This window comes from Meleagris gallopavo, chromosome 1, assembly GCF_000146605.3.
Source record: "Meleagris gallopavo isolate NT-WF06-2002-E0010 breed Aviagen turkey brand Nicholas breeding stock chromosome 1, Turkey_5.1, whole genome shotgun sequence".
Taxonomy (NCBI): domain Eukaryota; kingdom Metazoa; phylum Chordata; class Aves; order Galliformes; family Phasianidae; genus Meleagris; species Meleagris gallopavo.
This window is the reverse complement of record NC_015011.2, coordinates 74,797,511-74,823,749: the sequence shown is the minus strand read 5'-3', so window position 1 is coordinate 74,823,749 and position 26,239 is coordinate 74,797,511. Positions and strand designations below refer to the sequence as shown.

The 26,239-nt window shown below is 40.6% G+C and overlaps 1 protein-coding gene across 2 annotated transcripts in view; it reads left to right on the top strand.

Moving 5' to 3' along the window:
• Nucleotides 1–731: 731 nt before the first annotated feature.
• Nucleotides 732–26,239, top strand: part of LOC104909217 (ephrin type-B receptor 5) — a 43,717-nt gene continuing 18,209 nt past the window's right edge. Inside the window, exons 1-4 of one of the 2 annotated variants that reach the window (XM_010717471.3) lie at nucleotides 910–998; nucleotides 9,201–9,264; nucleotides 15,493–15,557; nucleotides 16,202–16,898. In XM_010717471.3, the coding sequence (XP_010715773.1) occupies nucleotides 9,258–9,264; nucleotides 15,493–15,557; nucleotides 16,202–16,898 (769 nt within the window). In that variant the 5' untranslated portion in view covers nucleotides 910–998; nucleotides 9,201–9,257. Of the gene's footprint in view, nucleotides 999–9,200; nucleotides 9,265–15,492; nucleotides 15,558–16,201; nucleotides 16,899–26,239 lie in introns of both variants that reach the window. The other variant, XM_010717465.3, reaches the window with a different exon arrangement.

The following is a 26,239-nucleotide window of genomic DNA, read 5'->3' as shown; positions in this document are numbered from 1 at the left end:
ACTGAGCCTACCCTTTTTAATTACAACCCTTCCCTCCCCTATTTCATCTGAGCTACTAGCCCATTTCCTATTTATATTGCTTTATATATATTTTTCTCTTTATCTCCTTAGCCATGCTTCCCTATCTTCCCTGTTTTCAGCATTCTGCACAAAGAGCACCTAAAAAAACAAAACACACTGTTCTTCGCATGCAACCTGCATGCTACCATGATACTTCTCTGGCGGATGAAGAATTGGGCAGATAGGGCCAGAAACACTTTCCTTAGTAAAATTATTGTACTGGATTGATGTAACGCAGTCTTGGATTAGCCTCCATGCTTTCCCATACTGTGAGAGCAGTCTTGATGTTAGGTACTTAATATCAGCGTTGTCATAGTGTTGGTTTTTTTTGTTTACCTGTCTTTTACTTATATAATAAATTTGGATTTGTAGTGCAGGGTTGCTGTTTGATCTAAAAATCATTGTGCTTGCTTCCTGACTAATGTCACATTTATAGGGAAAAAATGCTGTCCATCTTCAGTACTGTAGCAAGACTCTTGCTGATGCCATGAATGTCTCAGAATCTGTGTTTATTGGCAGCATACAAAATAATTGAGAATGAAGGGTGATGGGTGGGAGGCATGGGAATATGGTACATACTGGGTCTTTGCTACTCTCTTACCTGTAGCTCAGTAGTAAGTTATACAGTAAGTGTATAAGTGTCAAGTCTGTATTATTGTGACTTAACTTCTGTCTTTCCTTAACCAGTATTTCAGTGTGAAGGTTTCTGCTTTGACTTGATGTCAACGGTTTATGGGCTGGTTCCAAAACACTCAAAGGTACCAAAACACTCCAAGCAACCTCTGAACAATTCAAGTGAGTGGTGTGTGTTTATTGGATATGTTGGAGTCTACAGAGAATCTTCATGGATTCTAATGCTGACATCAGTGCAAGAAGAGTGTCAGGAATGGATTGGCTCTGGATGGTCTGCTTCTTTCATCTAGTCACTTCGCTAGAAGGTAAGAATCGATTTCATATAATTCTTAAGAGAATTGTCTTTAGAGGAAAAAAGTGTCTTCAGGATGCTTGTTCTAGTAAAGATGATCATTAAACAAATGTCTTTCTTGATTATGATGGCTGGTCAGTAACTCCTGAGATATAAAAAAATATTTATTCATATTGATTCTAGAGGAAAGGGCAATATTGTATCTAGAGAGGACAACACTCATGAAAAACTAGAAATATTCATTAGTGAGACTACTGGCTACCTCGGAAGTGAGGGTCTCAAATAATAAACTTACTTGCCCCAGGAATAAGCTGATTGTTCATGCTTTGCATGTATTTGGTTCTCGTGTTCCTGTTCTTGCAGCATGTTAGTGAAGTAGTCTCTAAAGCTTTGTACTGTTCTACAGATGTCATGGAATTGTGTCCATGATGGGAACAGCAGGCCCACAGGCCTGGAAAAGAAGGAAAGAAAAAAAAAAAGTGTCAGTAGTTCATAGGTTGGTCTGGCCTGGTCCTGTGACTAATGAGACAGAGGACCCACAGACCCGTACTCCAGGAGAGGGGAAAAGGGGAAGGGCAGGGAGATAGTTAATGGGTCTAAAAACAGCAGTGGCAATGATCTGAGGAATGTTAATTTACTAAACATGATATCAGAATGTAAGATAACACAATAGAACACAATTCAATTGGAATCGAGGCCAACAAATCAAACAAAATGAGAGAGTGTCCAAACCGAAGACCTTACTCTAAAGCTGCAGGCAAAAAGCAGCAAGGTGGCATGTGCTCCTCTGCAGCGAACAAAGAAAGAGAGGCTCCTGAGCTGCCAGGAGCTCCACCTCCCTTCCTCTGGGTGCAAAGTCCTCTGGGGAATGCAGCCCCTTCCCTCCCCCTCTGAGAACCAAGCACCCAGAAACAGTGGTCCACGGAACTGGAACATTAACTCTTTAATACCCAGTGCTTTACATGATGTTATGATGTGAAATACTGACAACAAAAAAATAATAAAATCACAAAGCCACAACAACAGGGCAACATCCGGAAGGCTGAAATCAGGAATTTTTGCCCCTCCATCTGAACTATTTGTCTCAAAAAATAGACAGGGAGAGAATGCCTTGCATTAAGAAGAGGTAGCCTGTGTTAAGCCAGCAGAAAAGGAGACAAAAGGAGAAAAGAGTAATGAGAAAGCAGAAAAGTCAGGAATGGGAGGAAAAAAACTAAGAAAAGAGGAGAAGAAAGAATAAATGATAGGATGGAGGATTGTGAGAACAGTATATAAGATGGCAGCTATGGGAGCAAGATGTAGAAAGTCAGAGGTATTTTTGAAAAAATCCTATTTGTTTCAAGAAGTATCCTTGCAGCTGCATGTGCTCACTGAACTGCACTACATTGTGATGAATGCTCATCTCTCTCACACATGAAAGCTTCCGAAAAAGGAGAGGAATCAAAGGGAGACAGGGAAGGAAAGACCTGGAGGGACAGAAAGTAGAGCAGTAGTGATCTAAGAAACAGCCAGTGAAGAATGGATAGAAAAATTGTTGTTGTTGTTGTTGTTGTTGTTTTTTCTTACAGTGAAGAGAAAATCTTGCTAAATTATTCCTTCACTTAATAGAAGCAGAGAGGAACAAGGGGGAAGTTCGGAGAGGAAATAACAATATAACAAATCCTTAAATATTTGGAACTGTTTGTTACTGATTTTTTACATTATTTTTAAAAGTACAGTAAGTGTTGTTATATGCTTGTGTAACTGGTAGAGGGAACTGAGATGCAGAAGGCAGGAAAAATGTCTAAACATGAAGTAACTCAGTGATACCTGCAAGAACATTTTTAGAATCTCTCCTGTAATCTTTCAATCATTACAGACTTTAGAAAATACTGTGTGATACAACTTCACAGATAGAATAGGACAGTTAAGAAGTGCAGCTGTCCATAAGCTGAAGTACAATCCTCAGCTCAGTCAGGGAAGGCAGAATCTTACATTGTGATAGTATTATGTCATCCTGGGATCACACTCCAAAACTAATTTGAATCACACATGTATTTCTGTTGTGGTCAAAAGGCAAATAACAATTACGTATTAGTGGAAGGAAAGTAAATGATGATTACCATGTAAAAAAACACCATTGGTTTATTACAGTTATCCATAAGAAAGAAATGACGGCCATAGACATTCTGTTAACTTATGGTCATATGTAGTAGAAACTTGAAACTTCAGACTAGAGATTTAAGTTGAGAAATATAAAGAATATTCACTTTGGTCTTCAAGAAATCTTACTAAAATATTTTAGTGTCTAAAATACTCTAAAGCACCAATGTTCTTGGTGACTGGAAAAAAAGACAACATCACATCAATTTTTAAGATGGTTAAAAAGGATGATCCCAGGAACTATCAACATGTCAGTCTCACATTTATTGGGAGAAATCATGGAGAGATCCTCCTGGAAGTTATGCTAAAGCATGTGGAAGACAGTGAGGTGATGTGAGAGAACTAGCGTGGCTTCATCCAGGGCAAATCCTGCTTGATCAACCTAATGGCCTTTTATGATAGTGTAACTGCACCAAAGGACAAGGGAAAAGCCACTGATGTCATCTATCTGGATGTCAGTAAGGCCTTTGACAGTACCTTACGACATCCTGCTCTCCAAATTGAAAAGATATGGATTTGATGAGTGGACTGTTCAATAGACAAAGAACTGGCTGCAGGATTGAATCCAGAGAGTGGTGATCAATGGCTCACTGACTGCATGGAGACTGGTGATGAGTTTAACCCAGAGGTTAGTGCTGAGACTGATACTCTAATATCTTCATTAATGACATTGACAGTGAGATCAGATGCAGCCTCAGCAAGTCCGCAGATAACAGCAAGCTGTAGAGTGCAGTCAGCACACTAGAAGGACAGGCTGCCATCTAGAGGATCCTAGACAAGCTTGAGCAGTGGGCCCAGGTAAAACTCTGGATTTACTGAATATCACAATGCAAGGTTTTAAACCTGGATTGAGGCAACATCCACTACCATACAAGCTAGAGGATGAAATGACTGTGTACAGCCCTGCCAAAAAAGACTTGGGGGTATTGGTGGATGACAAGCTGGACATGAGCCAGCAGTGTGCCCTCACAGCCCAGAAAGCCACCTATATCCTGGGCTGCATCAAAAGAATTATGGTCAGCAGGTTAAGATAGGTGATCCTGCCCCTCTGCTCTGCACTGATGAGACTTCACCTGGAGTACTCTGTTCAGATGTGGAGTCCTCAATACAGGGGAGGCATAGAGCTGTTGGAGTACGTCCAGAAAATGATTCAAGGAACATCTCTCTTATGAGGACAGACTGAGAGAGTTAAGGCTGTTCAGTCTGAAGAAGAGGAGGCTCTGAGGTGACCTGATAGTGGCCTTTCAGTATTTAAAGGGAATCTACAGAAAAGAAGGGAACAGACTCTTTAGTAGGGTTGTTGTGATAGAACAAGGGGAAACGGTTTCAAGCTCAAAGAGGGTAGATTTAAGTTAGATACTGTAACAATCAGAAAGATTAATGTGATAGAATGGTGATACAAGAAGTGTAATGACAAAGGGACTAATAGAATAGAATGGTGTTATAAGGGAAGGTAAAAAGGACTGTTCACCCATCTCTAAAGATCCAGGCTCACAGAAGAAAACTCCACCAAGGAGGAATCTCCAGAAAGAGACCCTTCCCTAGTGGCAGCCAGCCTTTAAATGGGGTCTAAGAGAAGTGCAGCCAGGCTCCAACCCTTCCAGTTGCACAAGTGAATTGCCTTCACCTGTGCTCCCAGGGCTGACCAGGTCCTTTCCCCAGGTGCTCAATCAGTAGTTCAGGCCATGACTCAACAGTTACCATATAGATAAAGGAAAAAATCTTTTACAGCAATAGTGTGAGGTATTGGAGCAGGTTACTTTGAGATTCTGTGGGTGTCTTGTCCCTGGAGACTTTCAAGGTGAGGCTGGACTAGGTCCTGGGCAACCTGATCTAGCTGCGGATGTCCCTGTTCCTTGTTGAGGATTCGGACTAGGTGGCCTTTAAAAAGCTCTTCCAACTCTGAGGTTTCTATCATTGTGAAATACATCTCAACACCAGCAGAAGAGAATTGACTTAATGGGTAAAATCAATCAAGACAATATTTCTTTCAAGATTTTCTTAGACATTTTCTTCTCAAACAAAACTTTAAAATTTTCTATCAGTGGAAAAACAATATTGCTAAAAACTTAATACAAGTAGTTAAGGAATAGAAGGAGAAGCTGGAGAGTGGAATAGAAAAATAGACAAAATATTCAAACCAGCCTTCTATACGTTCTTAAGAGTGCTATTACTATTTATGCAGAATGCTTTTCAAATATAATGAATGTGGTACCCTTTTACGGTACCTATTTGAACTTTAAACTCCTCACAACTAAACAAGTTCTTGTGTGCACTTTAAAATATTGTTTGCTGTTGTCAGTGGAAAATTTTTATGTCTAAAAAAAAGTCATTAGGCTGAATTAATTTGATACAATTCTAGAATGGAAAATATATATCCAAAATTTTCCAGACATGATTTGTAGAGTAAAAAACAATTTGAATGGCAAGTATGAGATAAAACTGCTTTGGAAACCAAAGACATTTGTAAACTTTTTCAACTTTATACGGTGACATAAGATTGCACAGTGTTTCTCATTAAGATTGTGCTTTATAATGTCTGTGGCTTTTCAAGAGTTTCTGAGATTTTAACTTTGGGATCATTATTTTTCTAACTTCATACCAGATGTTAAAAATGTAGACATTGTTTTTCCTTGTTTTTGAAAAATCCTGAAATAAAAACACACAGAAATATTATATCTGTGAGTAGCTACTCGTATATGCTTGGTATTTCTCTTTACAGTTTGCCATTTAATATTTCTGGTAAATTAACCTTCCCAATCATAAAAGCTAGGAAACACAGAGTTTAAAAATGGTTGATGAGCTGCAGTCAAAATATTGGATAGTGAATCATAACTCGTTAATTAAATAGCTCTTATTAGGGCTGACAATTTAATTTTCTGTGAAATATTGGTTTTGTTTTGATTTATAAATGCTTACAACTGTAAACACAAGTAGAGTTCATTTTGCAGTACCAAAGAAGTGATGTATTCTGCATGTGAGTGACTGCATTTATTTTACAACGAATGATACAGATTGCTGAAAGATTGGACAGTCTTTCTAAATGTCTTCTAGAAGTTCAAGATAAGAGAGGATAATACTGCTGCTTTGGTAACTTCTTGTATTAATGTGCCTCCTTAGCAAAAGGGAAATATGGACGCAAAAGTCTGAGAGTTCAAGTATAGTATTCTTATTTAATTCTTACCCTACCTTCTCTACATACTGTCTGACATCTTGGGTCGTTTAAAGCAGCTTAGTGATTGCTAAAATCAGTTAATATTGAAGTGGAGGAAAACTTTTCAAGGGTAATCTTCTGAATAAAAATGCTTGAGAGAGATGAAATCCACCTCACAAAGCAAGGCAAAAAGTTTTTGACAAGTGGATGGCTAACCTCGTATGGAGGGCTTTATACTAGGAACAATATAGAAGAGAGAGCAAGCAGCAGCCCTGTGAAGAAGTCACTATCAGAAAATAAAAGGCATAGGGTGATGTGATAGAGGTGTCACAAAATCAACAAGATAGGGTGTAAGCAATGCCACCTTCTGCACTTGCTCGTAGGCAAGGAAATTCCTAATAGGCATTGTTATGGAGAAATCCCCCCCAACCTTTTCTTGGAACACAGCACACTGGGGTGTCTCTGTTAATTGTCTGTGTAGTAATGCACATATTATCTTGAATTAACAAGATGAATTAGAGATATGTGTTGCATGGCTATGAACTTGTTGGAATTGCAAAGAAATGGTGATGTGTTTCCTGTGACTGGAACACTGCAATGGAGGGATACAGTCTCTCCAGGAAGGATAGGCTGGGAAGACAAGTACTGGCTGTTGCTCTTTGTGTGAGAAAAAAGCTGGAGTGCTCAGAACACTGCCTGGGGATGGATGAGGAGCCAGTTAAAGGTTAGGATTAAAAGGAAGACCAGCATAGTTGTTTTTTTTTGTTTGTTTGTTTGTTTTGCTGCAAGCTATCTGACCAGGAAGAAAAGTAAGTGAAGCCCTCAACAGACAGATAACTCATGAGGCTCTGATCCTCATAGAGAACTTCAAACACCCAGATATTTGTTGGAGGGACAACACAACAAGACAAGCAATCTGGGAGGCTGCAGGAGTTTCTTCCTGGAAGTGGCAGGAATCAATAAGGAAAGGTGTTAGGCTCATATTTGCCAAAAAGGAAGTGTGAAGATCAAAAGCAGCTTTGTCTGCAATTATCATGAGATGGAGGAGTCCAGAATCCTGAGGGCATGCGGAACAGTGAAAATCAAGCTCACAACTCTGGATCTTAGGACTGTAGACTTTGATCTCTTCAAAGAACTTCTTGAAAGAACCCTGTTGAATAGGGACCTGGGGGGAGGAAGAGCCCAAGAAAGCTAGTTAATATTCAAGGATCACCTCCTCCAAGCTCAAAAGCAGTCCATTCCAATGAATAAGAGATTGGGCAGAAACACTAGGAGACCAGCATGGATATGAACAAGGAACTCCTGACCAAGCTCAAGCACATGAAGAAAGTCTGCAGAGAGTAGAAGAAAAAATGGGTAACCTAGAAGGAGTATAGAGATGTCATCAAGGGAGAAAGTTAAGAAAGCTAAAGCCTTAGCAGAATTGATTCTGGCCAAGGGTGTCAGAGATAACAAAAAGGGCTTCTGTAAGAACACTGGTGACTAAATGAAGACTAACACAGATCTGGGCTTTTTGCTGAATGAGTTGAAAACACAAGACATGGAGTTGGGAGTTTTTACCTTAGAGAAGGCTCAGGAAGATCTTATAAATGTAAGCACCTGAGATGCAAAGAGGACAGGCTTTTTTCATTTGCGTTAGGTGACAAGACTGGAGATAGTGGGCACAAACTGAAACATGATAGGTTCTGTCTGAACATCAGGAAACATCTCTTTAGCAGTAACTGAGCAAAATAATATGTTACTTGGAAAAGCTGTTTGGTCCCCTTCCCTGGAAATATAAACGGTTATACTAACATAGATCTGTGCAACCTGCTTGAGGAGAGAGTTGGGCAAGATGGCTCCCAGATGTCCCTTTCAAGCTAAACCATTCTATGAAATAGCATTTACTTGTATTGTATACAAAGGAAGGTTGTAATGGATATCAGTTTACTTGAATGGGAAAAAAAAAGTGAAATTATCTTTTTGTCATAGAATCACCAAGGTTAGAAAAGACTTCCAAGATCATCCAGTTCAACTGTTCACCTACCACCAATATCTCTCCAGAATACCATGTTTCTTAGTACAACATCTAAATTTTTTTTGAATACCTCCAGGGACAGTGACTTAACCACCTCTCTGTACAGCCTGTTCCAGTGTCTGACCACTCTTTTGGAGAATAGATTTTTCCTAATATCCAACATGAACCTCTACTTGAGGCCATTCCTTCTAGTCCTATCACCACTTACATAGGAGAAGAGGCTGACCCCAACCTCACTACAACCTTCTTTGAAAGTTTCCCCAAGCCTTCTCTTCTCCTGACTAAACAATTTCAGTTCCCTCAGTTGCTGCTCATAAGATTTGTGCTCCAAATCCCTCACCAGCTTCATTGGCCTTCTCTGGACATGCTCCAGGGTCTCTGTCTTTCTTCTTGCAAGAGGCTCTAAATTCAACATAATACTTGAGGTTGCAGCCTCACCAGAGCTGAGTAGAGGGAGACAATCACTTCCCTGCTCCTGCTGGCTACACTATTTCTGATACATGCCAGGATGCCATTGGCCTTCCTGTCTATCTGGGCACACCGCTGGCTCACGTTTAGCTGAGTGCCAACCAACACCACTTCTTCCATACAGTCTTCCAGCTACTCTGCCCCAAGCCTGTAGCACTGCCTGGGTTTGTTGTAGCCAAACAACTGGAGGAATCCACAGTGGGTGTGCCTGTGCATTTATTTTGTATTTGTATGTGTGTTTATCAGTGAGCAAGAGTGTCTGAATAGCAGCAGCTGGAGTGGGGATGCAAGTTTTGGGTGCTCATACACTTAGGTGCCAACAAATGGACAAAACATGTACCTAGAGGTCAGTTACTGGAAGGTCAATGTTTGAGGACAATTATTTCAGGGATCCGTACAATATATAAATACGTATATATATTTCCCACTAACAGACCTGCATCCTGACCAACCAGAAAGGTGAGCAGGATGAGGCCATTGGTGGTGCTGTCATGACTGGTGAGTGTTTCTGTCTGTGCTGATCTTCTTGGCTAGACATATATATGTGTGTAATGCCTACATGTTTGTGTGTATGTTGTGTGTATGCCTATTAAGAATTCACACTCAACCTCAATATTGGTTGGACCCGGGGAATGTTCAACCGTTGTGTAAAACTTGGGCACACTGAGCTGGATCAGACTTGCTTCTGACAGATAACTGGATTAAGCAGAACCTAACAACATGTTTTTAGACAAGACCAGAAAATGGTTTCTCTTTCCGGAACTCTCAGAGTATTCACAGTCTTTCCCATTGTTCATGTTTAGACATGGTCATGAAAAGAAGAAAATGCCCAGTAATATTTCAGTTATTTTCAAGAAGTATGTGAATCCAGAGGGCTGTGCTGCTTAGGCATTCAGTGGCACAGCAAAGCAAATTTCCTGAAGGCTATATTTTACCTTAGAACCCTTTGCTTTATCTACCAATGTAAACTTGGAAATACTCAGAATTCAACTGGATGAGGCCTAGAGCAATCTACTGTAATCTAGCCTTGTCTTGAGAGGGATACTGCACAATATGACTTGTACACCTCTGTTTCATCTTGTTTCATTCTGTGATTCCATGGTTTGATCATTCTTAGCACCACCTTCTAAAACCACAGGTAAAGGGATTGTTTCTCTGTCTTCTTAAAATCAGATTTAATCTCTGGCTATGGATTGGCCTAAACTTGGGTTGTATAACTCCTCCTTGCACCACTCTACTATTCAAATGCTGAGGACAAGTGTGTTTCAGTCCAGAAAGCTATTAGGCCACCTCTGCCTTCAAGGATGTTGTCCCAGAGTCGATCATCCTTGGATGAACTGTCATCTTTTTGCACCAGGGCAGTATTTTGCCTATAATGGAGGCAGTATATTTCAGTGTCTTGCTGAAAGCACTGAATAACCTAGAAGATCATTAATATGCCTACTGTCATCTGTAGTAGTGAATTTTAGTCTCTGCCAAATTGATCTTGATATTGACATCATAATACAATGCAAATGAAGAGATTGGTTTGTGTTTTAAGAATAGGCTGCTGCCAGTACTAATCTTTGAGATTTTTTTACCCTTTCTGGCCTGTAAGAGCAGAAAACACTGAAATGCATATGTAGTTTATTTTGAGCTTCCTTTAGGAAGAGTACAGTGAATCTGTTTGTTGTATTAAAGATCATATTTTTTTCTTAATTTAGGGAAGAGAAATGTAGGAGAATCTTTCCTCAGCTGTTTTTATTTTCTTTAAACTAAAATAACAGTCTCCATAAGAAACTGGAATCTCATACTTGGTAGAAATAGTAAGATTAAAGCAGGAGTCAAGGGAGAATTTTGATCATCTCTTGTGTTTAAAAAAAACTCCAGATTACTCAAATATGCTGGTTATTCCTCAATTTTAATCCAGAGTGGAATAGCATTACTTTGGTGCTCTGAGGTTACCTAGTTAAGTGTCTCTAATATCATGGACTGTCCTGGTCCTGGGAGTGATTTGCTGATTGCAAGACCCTTGGTTTTGAATGAGATAGAAATGGTGCAAGCCAATTTTTTTTGTTTGTTTCTTTGTTTGTTTTTTTTTTCCAGACCAATAAATTCAACTGAACAGATAATTGCGAAAGCTTACACCTGTACACTGGCATGTAGTCATCTATTCTGTTAAAATATTGTAACAGTCCCTTGTCATGGGCTTGGCCCATGCCACCTAGTCTTCTCCTAAACCCTAGTGGACAGACTGGATACAATCATATGGTTTTGTGGGTGCAGGGTTTTTAGCCATGTAAACATGAACTGTACTGTGTCAGTTGTTCTCAGAATTAAACAACTTGTTAGATTTATGAGTGTGTGCAGCCAGTGAGGCTGGGGAATTGATTTGAGGCATACAACCAGTACTAGAAGAGGAATCACAAAAGAACTTTTGTGCACTTTCTTTTTTTTAATGCCCCCTAACAAAATATTTTCTGTGAGATGTACAGTTATGTGCTTCAGGCAGCCTCTGTCTGTTTGTGGAATATGCATGTGCTTGATAAAATATACCTTGCTTACTAATGAGAAGCCATCTGGAAAATATGCTTCCCACTAGTCATGGCAGAACTCAAGTTACTGAGCAGGTATTTTCAGTCTTCTTTCTTTTCCTGACTTTTCTTACTTTTTATCTATCTTTCCCTACGCTAATCTTTTTTTCTTTTGTTTTCTCCCAGATTTTCCACGGCATAGTTGCATTACACTTTGGTAAAACAGATGGACTCAGAAATGATTAGGAAAAAATATATATATATTCTTTGTTTAAAAATGACCTCATGTTATTTCAGCATGTCAAAGTCATACTTGGGAATCCAGTGGTGAAGGATTGACATGACATGCAGCCCCTCAGAATGTGCAGTTCAGTCAGTAGTGTTCATTGGGGAATGTGAAGTCCTCCTCTTGGGACAGCCTGGCCAGGGACTATGCCTCAAGAAGGCATAGGTATTTCTCAGATATTTTCTCCTCAAATGTGCTATCTTAGCTTGAGTAATAAACTGCATAGCACTTCATGAGGCCTATTAGGTAACTGTAGTGAGGTCTGGCTTAGCAGTAAGCAGTTGCTTTTTCCATTTCTGGCAGGCCAGCTGGGATGTTTTACACTGCTTTTGAAGCTGGGAACTGCAGTTGCTCCTCAGAAAATCCTAAGAAATAATTCATGTAGGAAACATAAATTCTAGGACTTGCTGAAATCTGAGGTCTGGATAAACACTGACAGTTGATGTTTTCTGCTGATTTCTCCCTTGTTGAAGGAGAGCCATTCCGTTAGCCAAGGGGGAAGACTCACAGTACATATAACTCAGCAGCTAGGGCTGTTCCAAAAGCATCTGCACTGCTCAAGGACACTCATCCGATCTAACACTCAAGGCAGAACGGTGGGCACTTGTCTGAGAGCAAAGAATACAGCTCTGGGTGGAAGATCTGCACCATTTACTTCAGTACAATGCAGTCCTCAGATTGCAGAAAGTACCTAGATCTTTCTCCTGAGCCAGGTAGCTGATTACACCTGCAAAAGGTGTGGGTGTGCCAAAGTAGAGAATATCCTGCAAGCAAGTGCTTGCACCAGGAGGTGGTGAGGAGGCTGCATGACACTAGGGAATCTAAGAAGGAGATAGATAGCCTGTGCCAAATGCATTCTGCGGTGGACCCACATTTCATGGCCAAACAATCAAAAAATTCCTCCACTGGCACACAGCCGGCAGGGGAGCCAATAACATGGAGGGATGGAAGCTTAGAACAGCAGGGGCTAGCAGGAAGAAGATACTTCCCCTGAAGCTTGAGATGCCATTGCACATCTGCTGGAGGTGACTAATCCAGTCCAGTCCACTCCTAGGTTGACCAGTACAACTAAGAAAAGGCAACAGGTGATAGTGGTAGGCAACTTTCTTTAGAGATATTGAGGCACTCATTTACCAACTTGATGCACTATCTAGAGAAGTGTTTTTATTACTGGAAACTCGTATTGGGGTTGTAACTGAGAAATGCTTCATACACCTACTATTATCCACTGCTGTTTTTTCATGTGGGCATTGGTGATACAGCTAGGAGCAGTCTGAAGAATATCATAAAGGATTACACAGCCATTAGGACTGCAGTTAAGGGACTCTGGAGCGTGGGTAGTTCTTTCATCAGTCTTCCTGGTCAGAGAAAAGGAATATTAAAACAGGCAGCTGAATTTAGCGAATCAACAAATGGTTGCAGAACTGATGCTACAGTCTGGGCTTCAGCTGCTTGAACCATGAGACTTGCTTTGAGAGAAACCTGGTCTAATGGCCCATGTAAGCCTTTCTTTGAAGGAAATGGGTGGCTTGATGATTTGAGATATGGAGAAGGCTGAGGTACTTGTTGTCTTTTTTGCCTCAGCCCTCACTGGCAAGTGCTATAGCCACATTTCCCAACACATTGAATACAGAGGCAGAGACTGGGAGAAGTAAGAATCACTCACTGGAAGAAAGCAGATTCAAGGCCTGGGGGAATACAAACCATTGATCTGATCTCTCCTCTGTTCCTGGTAAGATCATGGAGCAGATCCTCCTGGAAACTGTACTAAGGCATATGGAAAACAAAGAGGTGATTGGTAACAACCACCACAGCTTTACTAAAAGCAAATAATATCTGACAAATTTGGTGACCTTCTACAACAAGGTTACAGTAGTGATGGATGGTGGATGAAGGACAAGCAACTGACACCATCTACCTTGACTTGTGCAAAGCACTTGTCACTGTTCTACACAGTATCTTTGTCTACAAATTGAATAGGCATAGATTTGGCAGATGGACGACTTTGTGGGTAAGGAATTGTCTGGATGGTCAAACTGAAAGGGTTGCTATCAATAGCTTGATGTTCCAGTGTAGACCTGCGACTAGTGGTGTTCCTCGGGGATCAATATTGGGATTAGTGCTATTTAACATCTTTGCTGGTGACATGGACTGTGGGATTGAGTGTACCCTCAGCAAGATTACTGCTGACGCCAAGCTGTGTGTTGCAGTTGTCATGCTGGAAGGGGGATACCATCCAGAGGAACCTTGTCAGTCTTGAGCTGTGAACCTTATTAAGTTCAACAAGGCCAAGTGCAAGGTGATATACCTGGGCTGGGGCAATCCCAAGCTCAAATACAGGATGGATGGAGAATAGACTGAAGGCAACTCTGATTAAAAGAACTTGGGTATTGGTTTAAAAGAAAAGGGGTATTGGTTGGTAAGTTCAACATGAGCTGACAGTAGTTAAAAGGGGGCCAACAAGAAAGGCAGGGAAAAAACGCATTATTCTGGAACGCAGTGATAAGTCAAGGAGTAATAGCTTTAAACTAAAGGAGGGTAGATTTAGATTAGATATTAGGATGGAATTATTCACTATGAGGTTTGTGAGGCTCTGAAACAGGTTGCCCTGAGAAGTTGTTGTGAACTTCTAAGTCTCTTCCAACCCCAACCATTCTGTGACTAATGTGGACCAGATCCCAAGGATCACAAATAGTGAAACTTGCAATCCATAATCTGAAAATAGAAGCCTGCATAAAAGATGGGGTAATCATGTCCTTAAAAAACACTTATGAGATAATTAATAAATACCGTGTGTAAATAAACTGGATGTTGCAGAGTACTGGAAAATACTCTTTTCCAGTATTTTCTGTTTCTTTTTTTCTTTTACACAAAATAGAAAGACAGAAAATTTGAACTTTAAGTAAGTGAAGGAAAACGGAGTAACTTTCCAGAACTTAGGGGAAAAAAAAACTGTTGACTTGTACAGTGTATATCAATACATGTCAATATCTATTTGACTGAATCTTTTTTTTCCTTCCATGTCCCACTATAAGTGTACACAGAAAATTACACATGCTTGCATAAAAGTATTTCCCAGGGTATTTACAGACCTGATATAAACTGCTAGAGAGTACTAAATATATAGCTTGCACTGTTACAATCTGTTCTGTATTGTTTTGTACCTGAACAGAGAATACCATCTCCAAGAACAGTGAAATCTAGTACCTGTCTCCAGTGGTAGATTCATATTCAATGGAAATTCAGACTATTTCAGGGAATAAGTTAGGCTTGTGAAATTTTGCATATACTCTACTCTTGAGCAAATAATGCAAGAGACTGTTTAATACTGAGCTTCTGATGAAGCTGGACTTGCAGCCTAATGCTCTGTTCCAGAACAAAGTGAATACACTACAGATTCAGTTATTGTCCTAAACTCCCACCACAGAAATTTTATTCCAGAGCTGGAAACCAACGTGTTTTGGCTTAGTCCATGTTTATGTACGCACAACCATGGTCCTATGGAAAGCCTGGCATAAGTTCATGCAATTAATCTTTCTGTTCTGCTATTTCCTTTCGAAAAGGAGGGTGTTCTCACCTGTACTGCTCATTACAATAACTATTCAATAATGTGACTCTGCTTACACTTTGCCTGGTAGAGATTTTTTGTGGCCAGAATATTTCCAAACAACCTAGTAACCGTAGAATAGGCATGATCACGTGCCTCATGCTTCTGTGTTGGGCATGCTTTATTTCCTAATATAGAGGTAAGCTATTGTATTTAATCTCAAAATATGAATGTATATTCTGGGTGTGTAGAAGCTCTCTACAAGAGATGACTTCTTTGATTTTAATTGTCAAAGACAATTTGTGAGGGACAGATAAGATTCTAGACTGACTTGGAAAGCACAACATACTTTTTTATTTAATCTTTTTTAATATAAACAGAAATACTTCTGGATACAACTGGAGAAACCTCAGAGATTGGCTGGACTTCTCACCCTCCTGATGGGGTAAGCATTTCCTTTGCCCTTTTCATGACATCATCTCTGCTGGGAAGGTGTGCATGCAGCTGATGAAGAAAGGGAGACTGGAATAAACAAGACTTGTTTTATGGTTTCATGTACTTAGGAAGAACTTGAACATATTTTGTTCAAACAAGATTACTAAAAGAAGATGATACTGGGTATGATACTACTGCCTTTCTTTCTGCTTCTAAAATACTTAATAGGTCTCTATTCAACCTTCTGCTCAGACCAACTGATGAAATTGGGTAGGAGAGACTGATGCATTAACGTTTTCTCCACAGTGATCTCGTTTCTCTGTCTTGTTTGTGTTATGCATGTATGTAGAGACAGGGAAGTAGTGGGGAAAGATGTGACTCTCTGACTTTAAGACTCTCAATGCCACATGACAATTTTACATGAGTTATGTTTCAAAACAATTCTTTCCTATGTGCTTAAACAGCTCTTCTTTACCAGGTCATACTCAGTCCTGTGTAGTGTGTTGTTTTGCATGACAGCAGCAGGTTCAAATCCTACCATAAACAGGGAAAGAAGAAAGAAAAGGGAGAAGTCCTGTCCAGTATTTCTGGCATAGTTGAACGCCAAATTCCTTTTTAAATTTTGTATATCGTTTCTTCTTTTTCTCTTTATAGTGGGAAGAAGTAAGTGTCCGGGATGATAAGGAGCGCCAGATCCGAACCTTTCAAGTTTGTAACATGGATGAACCAGGTCAAAATAACTGGTTGCGTACTCACTTCATAGAGCGACGTGGTGCCCACCGAGTCCATGTCCGCCTACATTTCTCAGTGAGAGACTGTGCCAGCATGCGTACTGTGGCCTCTACTTGCAAAGAGACTTTCACACTCTACTACCACCAGTCAAATGTCGACATAGCCTCTCAGGAACTGCCAGAGTGGCATGAAGGCCCCTGGACCAAAGTGGATACTATTGCAGCTGATGAAAGCTTTTCCCAGGTGGACAGAACTGGGAAGGTGGTAAGGATGAACGTTAAAGTACGTAGCTTTGGACCACTCACAAAGCATGGCTTCTACCTGGCCTTCCAGGACTCAGGAGCCTGTATGTCCCTTGTGGCAGTCCAAGTCTTTTTCTACAAGTGTCCGGCTGTGGTGAAAGGATTTGCCTCCTTCCCTGAAACTTTTGCTGGAGGAGAAAAGACCTCACTGGTGGAGTCACCAGGGACGTGTGTAGCAAATGCTGAAGAAGCAAGCACAACTGGGTCTTCAGGTGTTCGGTTGCACTGCAATGGAGAAGGAGAGTGGATGGTGGCCACTGGACGATGCTCTTGCAAGGCTGGTTACCAATCTGTTGACAATGAACAAGCTTGTCAAGGTGAGATCCCATTTTCCCACCCGTTATGTAGACACCTTTTTATTCTTTCCCTCTGATAACATTTGGTATTTACCAGAAGTTCACAGAGCTAGAAAATGAAATCATTTTTCACAGAGAATGAATGATTACTAGCAGCTTCTTCTCCTTATGATTCCAGTTCCTCAGACTACAGTATCAGGGGCCATGTCTGGAACCAGGAACACAGTTGGAAACTCTATTCAGGCCCTTAGTTTAAGCTGCAACCAGAGAGAGCTTGTTGGGCTATATTTCCAGAATGAAAAGTTGTAACTAGACGGCTCTAATGTGGTTACACTTCTTTATTCTTTATGAATATGCAACAATAGTACAGTAAAGATGTCACATGGAGCAGAGCTGAGGTCAAATCTAATATAACCTACCATCCTAACTATCTTGGGCCCTTTTGTTCGTGCTGTTGAAACCAACAGTAAAAAAAGAAAGGGGAAGTAGCAGCATCCTGGTCATGCGACAGTGGATCAGAGATCTGTGAGCCTGACTTGGTAAGGAACAGTGATAACTGTTTTATTCTTAGTTCTCTAATGTACTCTCTGCCCTGAGGCTGATGGTACATTCTGTGAAATGTTTCTAAGAGTAAGTAGAATAATTTGGCCATCTCTAAGTAATGGTATTTGGCTAAAACCTGACTATCCAGACTAATATGTTGACTGTCTTCCCATTTCAATCTCAAGACAATCCACTAGACCAAACTGTGGCTTATCTTGCTTATATAATATTATGTATATTGTCATTTTCATCCTTCCTTGGTTTTGATATGTATCTACTGAGCATCCCAGCAATATAAAATGTTGCTATACCACAATTAGTACTCTAAAACATTAAATCTAATGTGGAGCTTGTTTTCAGCTGCAGACACAATTTTAAAGTTGGACTATAATTTATTCAAATAAGAGTTTGACTGGGACATTGAGAGTACAAGTATTCTGGTTAACACAAAGTTCAAATCCAATAATTGTTAATGGTTGTCAATTTATTACTCGCTTTCTGTTTTTTTGAAGTGGTTGGGGTTATGCAAAATAACATTATTAAAACACAGTTCATTGTGCTGAAGATTTATGAGAGTAATTAAAGTTAGTTAGTACTGCTTATTTGTTTATTCTTTGAGAACAATTAAAATGTGTGTGTCTTTTTATCTTGCTCATCCTGAAAGCTACATTCATACAGTATTGCTCTTAAAAGAGAAAACTCAGTCGGTCATACAGTGGTTCTAAATAGCACTACCACTGTTGTCTTTACCAGTACTACGACTAATACAAAATCCAGGTAAACTACCAGTCAAAAATTTAGTATCAGACAGTAGTTGTAAGCACTCAAAAACTATGGAAATTAGAATGGGCAAGTAAAAATGAGGATTTTTAAAAATATCTTACAGATTTTCAAACGTTCTGGCTTTTGTAGGCTTCAAAACACAGACACTCCCCTGCAGTCCCACTACTGCAGGAGCTGGGCATAGATGAGAATAGGCAAATATTTTAAGTTTTACAGTTTATCAAACTCAGAACACTACTCCTACTAATTGCTTCCTGAGCATAGAATAACCAAACAAAAACAACCAACTAGTGAACCTTAGTGTTAGAAGATTATTTTTCTCCTCCCATTTTTCATAAGCTCTTGAGGACCTGAACTCCTATGCTAAAAATATGTTGCTGTCCTGTCAGAATGAAAAAAAACATTCAGCTAGTTCAATTTGTCCTCTTGTTTATACTTTATAAAGTGTCTTTTCCAGTACTTCTCCTCTTTGTATGTTCTCACTTCTTCCTAAGAACTGAAGGATTAGGTATGTGATTATATAGTGTTCTATATGAAATAACAGAGCAAAAGCAGAAGTCTAAGAGCAGACCTCTACTGAATGTCCTGCATAGAGCTCTTTTTATCAGGACCAAAGGGTGAACTAGGGATAGGAAGGAAAAGCAAATTCCACTCTTCTTTAGTAGAAGAGTGTGGGCATTGCCTTCTTCCTCACCATATGGGAGTCCTTCCTGGAACAACTGTTGGCTGTTTATTTAGTACAAAGAATTTGGCAAGAAGCATTCAGAGTAGATAGAAAGCCCTTCTACTTCTCTGCTTCCTACCATCAGTTAAGATATTCTTTCTTTCATTAGTTTCTTAACAGTGCTTGATGATTCTTACTGTACGGCAAATTTCTCCAGCTAAACAGAATGACTTATCTAAGATAAGTCAGACCTCAAGCTGATATGGTTGGGGGATCATCACTTTTCACTTTATCCAAGTAGAATTTTTTCTTTTGCAAAACAATCAGAGAGGAGAATGGCAAGTTACAGAAGAAAAGGGAAAGTTGGAATCTTGTTTTATTTTCTTCCTGGAGATGTGTGTAAAAAGGGTGCCTTGGAGGGACAGCTCACATGACTGAAATGTGGTCATGGATGGCTATGTCTTTCTCAGGAAAGACAAGCCAGCAAGACAAGGTGGTAGAGAGCAACTAAAATTCATTGAGTGCTGTCCTGGGGCAGATGAAAAATGAGAGTCTGTGGGTGTGGCTGGCATAGGTGGTACAGTTTTGGGCGTACATTACAGGCCACCGGACCAGGATGAGGAAGTTGATGAGGCTTCTACAGACAGCTGATAGCAGCCTCAGAATTACAGACACTGGTTATCATAGGGGATTTTAACTACGCTGATATCTGCTGGAAGGCATGCTCAGCGAGCCATTCACAGTCCAGGATGCTCCTCCAGTGCACTGATGATAACTTAATGATGCAAATGGTAGATGAACCAAATAGGGGAGGAGCACTGCTGGATCTTGTTCTCATTAACAAGGAGGATCTGGTTGAAGTGGTGAAGGTTAAGGGCAGCCTTGGTTGCAGCGACCTTGAGGTGGTGGAGTTCAGGATCTCATGTGGGAAGAACAGAAGACCAAGCAGAATCACAACCCAAGACTTCAAAAGGGCCAACTTTGACCTTTCCAAGCAATTGCTAGGGGAAATCCTATGGAACAGGGTACTTGAAGTTAAAAGGTCCCAAGATAGTTGGCTAGTATTCAGGGAACGCTTCTTCCAAGCTCAAGATCAGAGTATCCCAACAGTATTCCAACTTGCGAGGAATGTAAGGCTGTTGTCAGAGGATGTAGGGAGGCAGTAGGAAAGCTAAGGCCTCCTTAGAATTAAACCTTGCAAGAGGAGCCAAGACAACTGAAAAGGCTTCTTCAAATACATTGCAGATAAAACTAATGCTAGAGGCAGTGTAGGCCTACTGATGAATGAGGTGGGTGTCCCAGTGACAGAAGGTACAGAAAAGGCAGAGTTACTAAATGCCTTCATTGTCTCTGTCTGTACTGCCATACGGCCCCATACCCCAGAGGCCCCAGAGGAAGTCATGATCAAGGAGGAGTTTGCCTTGGTTAATGACGATTAGGTTAGGGGCCAACAAGAAATCTGGACATCCATAAATCCATGAGTCCTGATGGGATGCACCTGCGGGTGGTGAGGGAACTGGCAGAAGTCATTGCTAGGCCACTGTCCATTATCTTTTGTAAGTCGTGGGGAACAGGAGAGGTGCCTGAGGACTGGAGGAAATCAAATGTCACTCCAGTGTTCAAAAAGGTCAAGGAGGACCCGGGTAACTACAGTCTGCCTCACCTCCATCCCTGGAAAGGTGATGGAACAGCTTATCCTTGGTGCTGTTGCTAGGCATATCAATGATAAGAGCGTCATTAGGGGCAGTCAGCATGGCCTCACCAAGGGGAAGTCATGCTTGACCAACCTTCATCTTTTATGAAAATGCCTCCCACAGCATTCTTGCAGCTAAACAGAGGAAGTGTGGTCTGGACAACAGGGTAGTGAGGTGGACTTTGAACTGGCTGAAAGAAAGAAGCCAGTGAATTTTGTTCAATAGGAGAGAGTCTAGTTGGAGGCCTGTATCTAGTGGAGTCCCTCAAGGGTTGGTACTGGGATCAGTACTCTTCAATACATTTATCAATGACTTGGATGAGGAAATAGAGTGCACTGTCAGCAAGTTTGCTGATGACACAAAACTGGGAGGAGTGGCTGACACACCAGAAGTCTGTGCTTCCATCCAGCAAAACCTGGACAGGCTGTTGAGTTGGGTGGGGAGACATTTAATGAAATATAACAAGGGCAAGTGTAGAGTCTTTTTGTATACTTGTACCAGTATAGGCTGGGGACTGACCTATTGGAGAGCAGCGTAAGAGAATGGGACCTGGGAGTCCTGGTGGACTGCAGGGTGACCATGAGCCAGCACTGCACTCTTGTGGCCAAGAATGCCATTGGCATCCTCCGGTGTATTAAAAGGGGTGTGATTGGTAGAGAGAGGTTCTCCTCCCCCTCTATTCTGCCCTGGTGAGACTGCATCTGGAATATTGTGTCCAGTTCTGGGCCCCTCAGTTCAAGAAGGACAGGGAACTGCTCGAGAGAGTCCAGCACAGAGCTACAAAGATGATTAAGGGAGTGGAGCATCTCCCTTATGAGGAAAGGTTGAGGGAGCTGGGTCTCTAGGTCTCCTGCTTGGAGGAGAGTGAGGGGTGACATAATTAATGCTTATAAATATATAAAGGATGAATGTCAGGAAAATGGAGCCAGGCTCTTCTCAGTGACATCCAATCATAGGACAATGAATAATGGGTGCAAGCTGGAACATAGGAGGTTCTACAAAAATACGAGAAAAAAACTTCGTTATGGTGAGGGTGATAGAACATTGGAACAGGCTGCCCAGAGAGTTTGTGGGATCTCTGGAGGCCTGGACACATTCCTGGGTGACCTAATCTAGATGTTCCTGCTCAAGCAGGGGGATTGGACTTGATGATATTTCAAGATCCCTTCCAATACCTGACAATCTGTAATTCTATGATTCTGTGATTCTTGTCTTGTGGGGTTTTCTGCAGCTCTAAGGGATTTTCCTCACAGAGGGTCTGGAATAGAAATTTCTGAGTGATTAGGTCATCTTAGATTATTGGCTCCCATATTACTCAACTCACTGGTAAATCTCAAATTGACAGATTGATTTATGGAAGCAGTTGCTCCTGGATTTCATTCCCACAAATCAGTTTACAGTGTGATATGTTTCTTGGCATTCACTGCCCACTGTTTATCGTGGGCTCTTAGCTAAAAGTCCCATGGGTTATCAGATGCTTTTGCAAATAGTACTTAGAATTAATGACTAAAACATCATTTAGAAAATATTTCAATAATGAGAATGTCGGGGGGAAAGAGAAGAAATGACTATTTGATAAAGTGCTAAGCTAACACTTTCAAATGAAGGAGTAAGGTGATCTTTGAACTTGAAAAGTCATTGAAATAAGGCTATTAATTTAATAATGTGTTTCTCTTTTTCCCTCTGAAGTCCAGAATACAAACTAACTCCAGAGCAGTTTTGTCAATCAAGCGTTATATCTTTTTCTTCTGTATCCAATACAGTGTTTGCCCTTTATCATTGAAAATGTGCCATTACTGTATCTGTGTATTTCTACATCTGCAATTGCCCACCAGCTACATCGCTGCTTATGTATCTCAGAGAATCAGCTTTTCTTCTTTTATCCACTTTGATCTCTGAGGGAGAAAAGATAATAGAAGTATTGGAAAGAACACAAATCGAACCACACTTTGAAAGGGATGGGGAGTGGTGGGAGCTACTTAGATCATAAGATCATGAGATATAAATATACTTACTGAAGTCTCCTGGTTAGAGTTAGACTGCTTTGTCCCCTTGTTGGGTATCACAACATATACAGCTTCTGTGATAAGGATTTAGTAATGGTGGAGAATGAAGGGGCAGCCTCTGTTGGAAGAGGTTAGGGGCTTTCCTGTGCCAGACACAACTGTTTCCAGACGATTCTGCAATAGCCCAAGGACAGGACACAGCTGAACTGATCAGACATATGGCATTTCTAGGCAAGCACGTTTAAAGGAAAAAATACCAGACAGAGAGCGGAAGAGAGAATAAAAAGACTGAGAAACAGCAGAGAGAATGATAGAGCAGGAGGAGGAAGTATTCCAGCCACCAGAGTAGATATTCTCTGCAGCCTGTGGTAGACCCAGTGCTCTAATGGTGAATACTTCCTGATGGAACTGCAGCCTGTGGAGAACTTATGCCAGGGAAGGGCAAAAGCATGAGAGAGAAGGAATTGCTATGTGCTGACCACACACATCCCATCTTCCCCTGTGCTTCTTGAGTGAGATAGAAGATTTTGGCGGGAAGGAGTAACAGAGAAGGGAGGAAAAGTATTGTTTTAGCATTTCTTTTTTGTTTCTCAACTACCCAAATTTATTTTAAAGAGCAGTAAATTAAGTTTCCCCGAGACAAATCTGTCTTGCCTGTGATAGTAATGGGTAAGAAATCTCCCTGTCTTTATCTCAATCCACATTCTTATCCTGTTTTTTCCCCATGTCATGCTGAGGGTGGGGAGTGGCTGGGTGGGCATTTGGCTGTTTGCCAATGTATTAAGAAGTGAGCTGGAGAAGATAAAATTGCAATTGTATTGTATTCATTGTAGAATGAATCACAACCCTATTACTGAGGGCTAGTATCAGTTATTAAACCTTCTCCATTAAACCCCTCAATGAAGAAGGGAGAGAGCTAGGGGAAAAATGTTTTTAGTAATATATTGGATTCACAAGGTTTTGGCAGTGGGGGGACTGCAGGGTTGATTTCTTTGTGGAGAGATTAGGAGCTACCTCACGTTGGAATGTGCCTGTCCCAGCTGGTATCAACAGGAATGCACTGCTGACCAGAGCTGAACCACATTTGTAACTACAAAACTCTGTCCCTCTTTACAGCTGATCCATTTCACATCTTTGTCTTGCATTGTCCTCCACTATTTCAAGAGAGCAAGCAGCATGACCCATACCAACTTATCCTTTTTTAAACTCCATGCTGATAATATTTTGCCTAGAGTCATTCATATGTGAGGCCCTCTGCACAGCCAGTTTTCTCTGGCTGTGATCTCAAGTATTCCTATATTCCTCACAGTTTTACTCTAATATCAGCTCTGATACTCTGTTTATTTTTGATACTCTCACATCTAATATTCATTCTTGCTGTCCCACACTGTTTATTTGTTGGACTACTTTACCAACAGATTAGATAGGTGAATGGACTCACTTTAAAACCACACAGTCACTAGGTCCAATGCAAGTAAAGGTATGGGTGTCTGATTTTTCAAGAATAAGTCATTATCAGATCAGGCAGTGATGCAAACCATGTCTTAAGGCTCCCTAGCACTGTCTTGAACTGATGTAATAGGGCACTGGTAAAAGGTTTGCATATATATTGTGTGATTAGAGAAGAGTTATATCTGGGCAGTGACTGATCTATATTTCCTGTCTAACATCCTGCTCAAAACAGCCTCAGAAAAAGATCAGAGAGGTTTCTCAGGGCTTTATTTTAATATGGTCTTGAATGTCCTCAGGAGTGGAAACCATATAACCTCTCTGTGGAAATTTTCCTTGATGGTTGTGATGATGGAAAGAATTTCATTGTACTTTGTCAGAATCTTCTGTTTTTCAACTTATGCCTGTTACCTCTCATCTTTCTACTGTGCACAATTGCAAAGAACCTAGGTCTGTCTTCCAAGAAAAGTCTTTGGAAGACTGCTTCCAGATTCCCCAAGTCTTTTCTTCTCAAGGTTAATAAAATGAAGTTTTCTCAGCCTTTCTTCATAGAGCAGTTGCCCCAGTTGTATGAATGTATAAGTGGCCATCTGCTGAACTTGCTCCCGTTTTTCAATAGCTCTGAGGGATCCAAAACTGGATGTAATAATATCAGTGCAGTCCTAAAACCTTTGCATCTCTGCTGGATAACTGTAAGAGTATGGGGCTTCTTTCATTCAATCCTACAAATGCAGTTTAATAAGAAATATTTTCAGATTACTAAATTTATCAATAACCAATATCAAAGCCAGTAGATCTCTTCTGTCCTCTTCTAGAGTTCTTTCCATCTGACCTCCCCAAGCAGTTGCCTTCTAGTATTGTTGTGCTCTCTCCTTAATAGTAGGATAGCACCCAAAAACAGACTGGTGACTTGGAGAGGATGTTCTGATTAAATCCCATCCAATAATGTTCCTTTAACTTTCCCTTACTCTGTTGCTCAAGAGATTTGAGCATGAGAATGTGTCTGTATAATCTACACATATATGTATGTATAAGAATTGGGCAATTTTTCCTGTAAATCTTTTCTGGACTAGCAACAGCTCCCTAGATATAGCATCCTTTATCATTGTTATGTATTTTTACATACTGATCTTATTCTTATGAATCAAAAAGTTTTGTTGATCTAGTACCTGGACTATTTCTTTTCCTACACTTGCAGTCAGAGCAAATATATCCCAGACATGTCTTGTTTCAGAACTGATCAGTCACACAATTGCCATATTTTAAAATGGAAACATGAATTTTTCCTAAGCAATTGCAGGAAAGGAATTTTCCCCAGGGCTCTTATCACTGTCTCAGTCAAAAGGAGAATGATTTTTTGCTCTTCTAAGTGTCTTCCTAAGTCCCAGCTCTGAACCAAAGTATGACTGGGTACAAATAGTCAAAACATTAACTGTGTGTCGTGCCCTAAAAATGGCACTGCGGGTACATGTACATTGATATTTCTGTCTATCCTTCTTGATCCTTCTCCTTATTCTATTTTGTTTGCTCTCAGAAGCTTACCTTTCTTTGCTTATTGCCTAAGTGAGCTTTTTGTTATGCCTATTCTTCTCTCTTGCTTTCTTTATTTCCATCCTCTTCTACACATGATCCCAGGACTTTTCTCTGCTATTTATGACATGCTAGTCCTCTATCAGAAACTGCTTCTCTAGCCTCTCTGAGGAACTTTTCCTCAGAGCATTCAGATAAATGCAGACAACACAGCATGGAATATTCTAGGGAGGAGCTAAGGAAAATTGGGTCAGTGTCTCTGAGATGAGCTTTGCCCAACTAAACTGTTGTGGCATTCTGGAACTGGGCCAAGATGTGAAAATGTCTGAGACATGCTGGGAGAAAAAGCACCTGCGCATGCCAGAGTCAGCATTCTCCTATCATAGCCTTGATTAATGGGAAGTGGCAGCTTACTACATCCCTTGAAGTGCTAGCTCTGCTACCTTCTGTCCTTGCATTAGATTTCCTCAATTGATAAGGCCTAACTCTGTGTTTTATTGGTAAGTACTGGTGCCTGGGGGATGATCCAGTGACAAGGCCTGTGGCTTAATTTCTATCGATGTTTTTTTTTGTGAGGTTGTTCTATAGGCAAATGGTGGAAGTGTTTCAGGGGAAGCTGTTCTTGTTCAGGCTTTCTCCAGGATGGTCCTAAGATGGTGATGTTCACTAAGGCAATACGTGTTAGTCCTAGTA